The sequence below is a fragment of the Lasioglossum baleicum genome, unplaced genomic scaffold (assembly GCF_051020765.1).
Source record: "Lasioglossum baleicum unplaced genomic scaffold, iyLasBale1 scaffold2255, whole genome shotgun sequence".
NCBI lineage: Eukaryota > Metazoa > Arthropoda > Insecta > Hymenoptera > Halictidae > Lasioglossum > Lasioglossum baleicum.
This window is the reverse complement of record NW_027471314.1, coordinates 1-7,429: the sequence shown is the minus strand read 5'-3', so window position 1 is coordinate 7,429 and position 7,429 is coordinate 1. Positions and strand designations below refer to the sequence as shown.

The 7,429-nt window shown below is 47.5% G+C and overlaps 1 protein-coding gene across 1 annotated transcript; it reads right to left on the bottom strand.

The window, feature by feature from the left end:
• Positions 1-1,822: 1,822 nt before the first annotated feature.
• LOC143221332 (uncharacterized) lies at positions 1,823-7,339 on the bottom strand (the record flags this gene model as incomplete). Its single annotated transcript, XM_076446805.1, is given in 10 exon segments — positions 1,823-1,987; positions 2,066-2,220; positions 2,303-2,401; positions 2,404-2,573; positions 2,689-2,789; positions 3,055-3,131; positions 3,814-3,957; positions 4,037-4,180; positions 5,325-6,795; positions 6,978-7,339. Coding segments are annotated over 10 exon segments (2,888 nt in total), but the record flags the coding sequence as incomplete, so codon positions are not given.
• Between the last annotated feature and the right edge of the window lie 90 nt (positions 7,340-7,429).

The following is a 7,429-nucleotide window of genomic DNA, read 5'->3' as shown; positions in this document are numbered from 1 at the left end:
ATAAATCGTCCGATTGTTCTCGAATTTTACCAGATAGTCGATGTGTTTATAGCCGATGGGGTGGGCGTTGCGTGTAGGTAAAGTTGAAATTCTCGCTCGAGACTGATCGAGCAAACATCAACGCCCACGTAGATTGGTTGACAGGACAAACAAAGTGGATGGAGGAATTGCATTCGACGAGCGGGTAATCACTGAGCCTTTTCCCGATGGAGAGCATCGATTTTTTTGTTCTTTTTAATACTCGATTGGTAAATACAAAGACACCGAGGGAGAAACGTGAAAGGGACAGTAAAACAGTAAAAAAATAACAATGTGTAATAGAGTACAACACGCACCACTAATCGATCGAGTATTTACAAGCTCGGGCATTGTATTTTCGTTCACCCGAACTATACATACATTAATAAATTATCTCTTCGCATATACGGTACACTATACGTGCGTGCGTGTCACATGTCTACGCACGCATGTATATACATATACGAATTTTCATATAAATTAAATAAATAATTTCTTGCTTTCGGGCAATTTCGTTCGCGCAACGGGAAACGTGTTCGTCCTTCTTGTCATCATCAGATCCTATTGACTTTCTGGCATGCCAGCTGTGTCGTTATTTCGTTACAACGCGTCCCATGATATAACAGGTTGGATTGTGACGGAAAGGTACAGATATTGAACACATCGTTCTTGTTCGACGTTAAACCGATCGAGCGAAATAATTAATTTATCGCTTACACTTTGATAAGCTGTCACCGTCTGTACAAACAGTATCGTTTAGTATCAAAGCGAAGAACACGTAGAACCACTTACGATATCTGTATATCTCGATCTTCGATCATCCGAATCCTAGGATACTTGTCCTAATTATCTTTCTAACGTTTATAAGTTAATCGCTCGAATTACTCGAATTACTCGAGCGATTAACGGTGGAACATCGGAATGTATAATATACTAGATCAAGTTGCGCGGTATTAACAGGTTTTCAACGGGTAAGGTGTTGGAAGACATAACAAACGGGGCTCGAAAAGACGAGGAAGCGGTCGAATACAAGTATCTCGTTCCTTAATGATTCTTCGTAGCTGTCATTTCTTATCGACCACCGATACGCGAAGTTTTACGAGACGTAAAGTTTAAACGTTAGGATATTTAATTGCATCTAGTCTCGCGAACGTTCTCTCACTCGTGTGAAAACATTCCGAGAAGTTGGTTTTATCATCAGTCGGTATGTACGCTTCGTTCAGGTAATGTTGGCGTAATCCAGGTATTAAATTAACTTTATCGCTAGCGCGTATCATTATCATTTAAGATTTGTAACGAGAACACCGTTGGCATCGTAGAACGCTATTCTATCGACTCGGTGGTTGTTCGGGGGCTGAAGCGATACGAGCGAAAGATGGTGCTAGTTATTCGGGAACGTTTGTGCACAGTGTCCCGTTTGAAACAACGTAACACGCGTTTGCATGCACGCGTGATGAGCCATTGATGCAATCAGTCCACTACGCGTGATCAGTAATGGCGTAACGTTATGTCACATGAATATATCACAATGTACAAAACGTTAATTCTAGCCGATACCGTGTCCCATGGAATTTCGCGGAAGTATTTCGCGCGGGTACATACTCTTTCCCTTTAATATTCGCTATGAGCAAAGTTTTCCTCGAGAAAAACCGTCGTTGCGTGCGATTCGCATAAAATATATTATGTACACGTGGAGACTTTGCTATATTCAACTCGTACGTTCTTCGAAATCAACGTTCGAATCGTGTCCCTTCGCGGTGGTTCTCACCAAATGATCAGTCGCGAAACTACGTCGCCGCGGAACTTAGAACTGAAGAATTTGGTTTATCCATTCGCGAAATTCGGAGATACGAGTATAAACTCCTGGTTGGTTTGGTACTGCACAGCCGATCCCCCAACTGATCACTCCGGCTAGAATCCATCGTTTGTCCCGTGCTCTTTGAATCACCATTGGTCCTCCGCTGTCACCCTGCAACGGTATATCGAATAATAGGTTAAAAGAATTAAATCCCGTCTCTCGCCTCGTCTCTTAAAAAACCGAGTATACCTCGCACGAATCGAATCCTCCGTTTCTCCAACCGGCGCAAATGAAGATGTGCGGAATGTGTTCGATGTATCCGGCATTTCTGTACATAGCCTCGCACATTGTGTTATTGATCACTGGCACCGCCACTTCTTGAAGGGTAGACGGCAACGGACCCTCTGACGATTAAATTTCGGTCAGTCTATCGGTCGAGTTATCGCTTAAATTATAAACGGATCGGCGAACTAAAGGTATCGGTACCGTCGTAAAGTCGACCCCAGCCGGTGACGAAAGCTGTCCGACCAACGTAGCTCTCGTCGTCGTCCGGCAAACAGATGGGCAGAACGTTCGGTTGAAACGCAACAGAGGTTCGTAGAATCGCAACAACGCCAGATCGTACTCGAACGTCCGAGGATCGAATTGCGGGTGACTAGCCACGATTTGAACTCTTCTCTCTTGATAACCGTAAGGCTCGTCCTCGTTCGCGAGGTCGTGTTCGCCGATCCTCAGTAACAGATCGCTCGGTGGTACGCTGTAAGTTAAAGGAAGCGTCAACGTAACAGATCGAATCGATCCGTCGATCGAATTAGAAAGGATAACGAAGTAACATCGAGGAGGGTAATCGCGATGAGGAACGCGATACCAACTTTTCGACGCAGTGTGCCGCCGTTATGGCCCAATTCTCGTTCAGCAAAGCCGCGCCGCATTTGTGCAGATACGTCGATGTTCGCCATTGTCGTAACGAGATCTGCAAAAGAAAATATTGGTCTGGTTTAACGAACAGCTATAACGCACGCGACTCTGTGTGTCAATTATGCGAACACGCTTCGAGCCGGGAAATCCAAACACACCTATACGCGTATAACGCGATTCTTCGTGTTACGAGTATACGATGCTATTACGTAACACGTGTGAATAACTTGGAAATACCTGAATGTTCGATAACGGATAATAATCGGACAGATAATAATCAAAATTCGAAAATTCGGAAATGTTTAGCGAATTGCACTCACCTGCCATGGCCATTTTCCAAACGAGCTGCGATTACCGCCGACGATCCGTGATTCCGGAAACAATCTTCTTCCGCACACTGCAAGAACAAACATCGTCGAATTCAAGCCCTTCAACAAATTCGCGAGTCTCATTGACACAGCCATGTTGGAGAACGGGTCTTCTATATCCGTCCGACTGGATGAACCGGTATCATCGCGACCGTCCCTTCCGAGCACCTTCTTATTTCTCTCATCGTTCGAATTATGCTTACGATTCTTCTCCGCGTTCAACCAGCCAGCGAACTTCCCGACGAGTTATTCACGAGCCAGCAGAAACATGAATGGAAACGATACGTCAATGCTACTACGCATAATTCCCTTTGCTTCGCGCGAGCATGCTTACCGATGCTTTTATCTCTTTTCTTTCTCATAATCGTGAATTACAATCGGATTCGATAATATTCAGGTTTCTATATTATCGACCACAGATTCCTTCTTCGTCACGACATTCTGGTTGACGGAAAAACACAGCGAGTTTTATCTTTTTCAACGCGCGAATCGTCTTGCGATCGCAGAGACAGAGAGAGAGAGAGAGAGAGAGAGAGAGAGAGAGAGAGAGAGAGAGAGAGAGAGAGAGAGAGAGAGAGAAAGGAAAAAGAAAAAAGACAAAAACCGAAACGAAAGTTTTCGTTCATAGAATTAGGAAATATTTTCGTCAATTATCGAATCGTGGAAAACGGAGGTGATTTTCTTTTTTATCGGTTTACCAACTGAACTCACCTTGCTTGTAATCCGACATGTTAAGGGTTTCCATTGGTACCGGAAGTTCGGTGTCTATCGTTACGCTGGCGATCGAGGATAAGGTCGTCAAAATAGTCGGTCTCTTGGTCACATGCTCGGTACTGGTTTCCGTTGTTGGCTTAACTGAATAATAACGGGTTTTTCATCGAAAAAAGAGGAAAAAACGGTGAAAATATTGGGATATTGCGGGGCATCGTCGTACCGGAAGTTGTCGATTGCAGCGTGGACTCCGTGTTAAGTTTATCGGTGGTCTCTTCCATTATTTGCGGCTTTTTGGTGGTAGGCGACTGGATCATGATCCAACCGTCCGGAGTGGTTATGGGAGTCCATTCGCTTTCCGTTTGATCTACAAATTAGCGGGAAAGGCGTTATTGGTCGGTGAGAGGGAAGAGGAATGGCGCGGTATCCGCGATGCAACGAATAAAATAATTGAAAGCACGGTGCCAGGTAGAACTAGAACAGAGTGCAGTTATCGGAAAATAATTCGACTGGTTTAAATCGCAACGGGAAAGGAGAGGAGAGATAGGAAGAGGCTGGATGCTGTTGGCGAAGCCATTCGAGAGGTAAGATTACGGTGGACGGTTTAAACCGTTACAACGTTCCGACGCAACAGAATTTCATCTGCTATCGACGCGCCGAGGATGCGACCTTTCAGTTCGTTTAATAAACTACAATTCCGCCGCGCGATTAACGCGTCTCGTAGAGAAATTCTGTTTTACCGAGTTTCTTTCGCCTCTCGCCTCTCGCCTTTCGTCGCGAGCCGAGACACCGAGCAAACCGCAAAGCGTTACGCGCGAAAATTACAACGATGAACTACATTTGCAAGGCATACCTTATCTCGTTTCGCGATCAAAGCAACGAAATTCATTACCGGCCCGAGAGGTTTTTCTAGAAACGTCTTAACGAGTCGGAATCATCGATCACGGAAACGTCGGAAATATCGCGCATCGGTTGTTCGATAATTGCTTCGAATTTCGGATAATCAGCCTGCTTCTACGTTTCTTTTTCAAACGTATCGTCCGATCGCGAATACGCGGATACACGGATAATCGCGGGACAATTAGCGAGACGGGTTATCGATGAAATTCGCGAAGCTGCCGCGATTCCTTTAACGCTAGTTAATGCAAGAGGCGTACGGCTCGACGTGAATCGCCACCAGGATGATTTCCTACTGGCGACAACAGCCTCGCGTTATACAATAGATATCCGTTTTCTTCGATTTCACCGCGCGCCGGGAACAGTTTTCGTTCGGCATGCGAATGCGGAATGCAAATGTCCCGCCGGCCGCGTTCGAACTAATCTCGTACGCCGCCGACAAACGTACGGTTAATTACCAATTATATAAAATTTAGATTACCCAATTACATCATACGCGGCTTAATTGAATCGGCGTATCGAATTACGCATGCGTATCCCGCGCGTCCCGTTATTGATAAATAATTCAATTTATCAGAGTGGTTGGGCGAAACGTTGGTTAACTATCGACTCACCTATCTGCGTGGTGGTCGTCGAGGATATCTCCGGAGTCCTCGTGGTCGTGTCGTCGGAACTCGAGGTCCACGTGACGATTCCTGGCGCGTAAGTGGTGTGAGACATGTCCTCGAGGGTTTGGTTGATCACCGGTGGTGGCACCTTGGTCGAGGGAAGATAGGCGAAGGTAGCGGCAGGTGCGTCGGTGGAAGACAAAGTGACGAAACCGGTATCCGTTACGGTGGTGCTGAGTATAGTCGGGATGGTGGTCGAAGAAGGCTTTCCGGTAGGCTTGCTCAATGGCTCGGTAGGACTCGTCGAGTCTACCGGTGGCCTAGGTTTCGTAATAGCAACGGTAGAAGCATTGATCGACGTCAAAGGTCCCGTTTTTTCGGTGGTCGTCACGTATTCCGGCTTGGAGACCGGATTCGAGGTGGTCGCGTTGATCTTCGGTGGTTTGGGCCTCGGCGCGGTGGTCGCTGGTTTCGAGGTCGTCGTTCGTGTCGTCGTTCGAGTCGTCGTTCGAGTCGTCGTTGGTTTGATTTTCTGCGACGGTTTCGTCGCGGCGATGGTCGTGAATTTCTGTACGGTCGTTCCTTCGGTGCTGGAGGTGGAGAAAGGTTTCGCCTCGGTGGAAAGGGAGACGCTCTCGGTGGTGGTCGCGATGGTCGGTGGATGTTTGACGGAGGTAAGGATGGGTTTGGTCGTCGTGGTGGACGAGGAGGCAGCGAAACTGGAGGTGAGAGGCGGTTTCGCGGCGATGGTAGGCCTCTTCGTGACCGTGCTCGGTTTCTTCGTGGTGAGGGTCGGTCTTCTGGTGCTGGTACTCGTTACCGGTTTCTTGGTACTCGTAATAGGTTTCCTGGTGGTAGTGGCGTGAGCTACGGGTCTCGGAGTGGTTGCATTTCTCGGCGGGAATCTGGTAATCGGGGTAACCCTCTGGGTGGTTGTAATCACGGTTTTCGAGGTTGTCGTCTCGGTGGTTCGCTCGGTGGTCGATTGAAGAGGTTTAGGCGTGATTGTCGCGTCCGTAGGCCTGTGAACGGTCGAGTGAATCGGTTTATGCGTGGTGGGATGCGTCGGTCTCTGACTGGTGGACGAATGAATGGGCTTTTTGGTAATCGGTTTGGTCGTTTGAGGAACCGATTGCGTGGTGTACGACGGTCTCGTCGCAGTTTCCAGCGTGGTCGGCCTGTGAGAGATCGACGAGTTCGAGATGGAAGATTTGTTCGCCGTGCTCGCGATTTCCATGATCGTGCTGGACGGTTTTTCCGACGTTTGTGCCGCACCGGTCGTGATTCTTGGCGGACTTTTCGTTGTCGAATCCTCCTTGGATGAGTTCTGCACGGTTTGAAAGGTCGATAATCGAACCGGTTGCGTGGTCGTTTCGACGGTCGTCGGTACTGGCTTCTTCGTTACGAGTTTTGTCGTTTCTTTTACGGTGGTTGCTTGCGTGCGAATACTCTGAGTAGTGTACGTACTGCTCGTTTCCTAAGTAATTACAAGAAAGAAGATTTCGATTATTTCATCGAACGGTTTTATCGCTTTTCGTATTTCATCTAAAGTCGCGCGTATAGCTTATCGTAGGAAAGCGTGTTCCGAAAGAACCTGGAATTTTGCGGAAACGATCTCGAGAATGTGGAGGAAAAGCCGGTGTGGTGAAAAGGTCTTACCTCGGTGGAGTACGTTTCGGGTGGTTTTTTCTCGTTGATCGGCTTCGGCCTGGAGAAGTACTCGGGGATGTCGTTACTCTCGATAGGCCCATGGGTGGTGACGAACGGCCTCGCTGGCGGGCCATCGTCGATGCTGTTGTCTTGAGGGAAAATGTCCGGTTCTTCGTCTATCTTGCAGCAACTACCGAAGTAGAAGCGATCGATGCAGGTGCCGAGATGCGTGCCATTTGCCTTTGCACACGTGAACGCGAACATACAAACCCCGGTCTCGCCGGTTCTTCGAGACACGCAGGGCAAATGCCTGATGTTTCTTCCCGTACCTGCGGAAACCAAAGACGCTCGAATAAATCGCGAATCCGAAGCTTTTGGATATTTTCGAACGAAGCGTCGTCGTTCGTTTTCGAGAGAAAATATAGACATCCGCGTTCTACTACGTTCTCTAATCGAGTTTG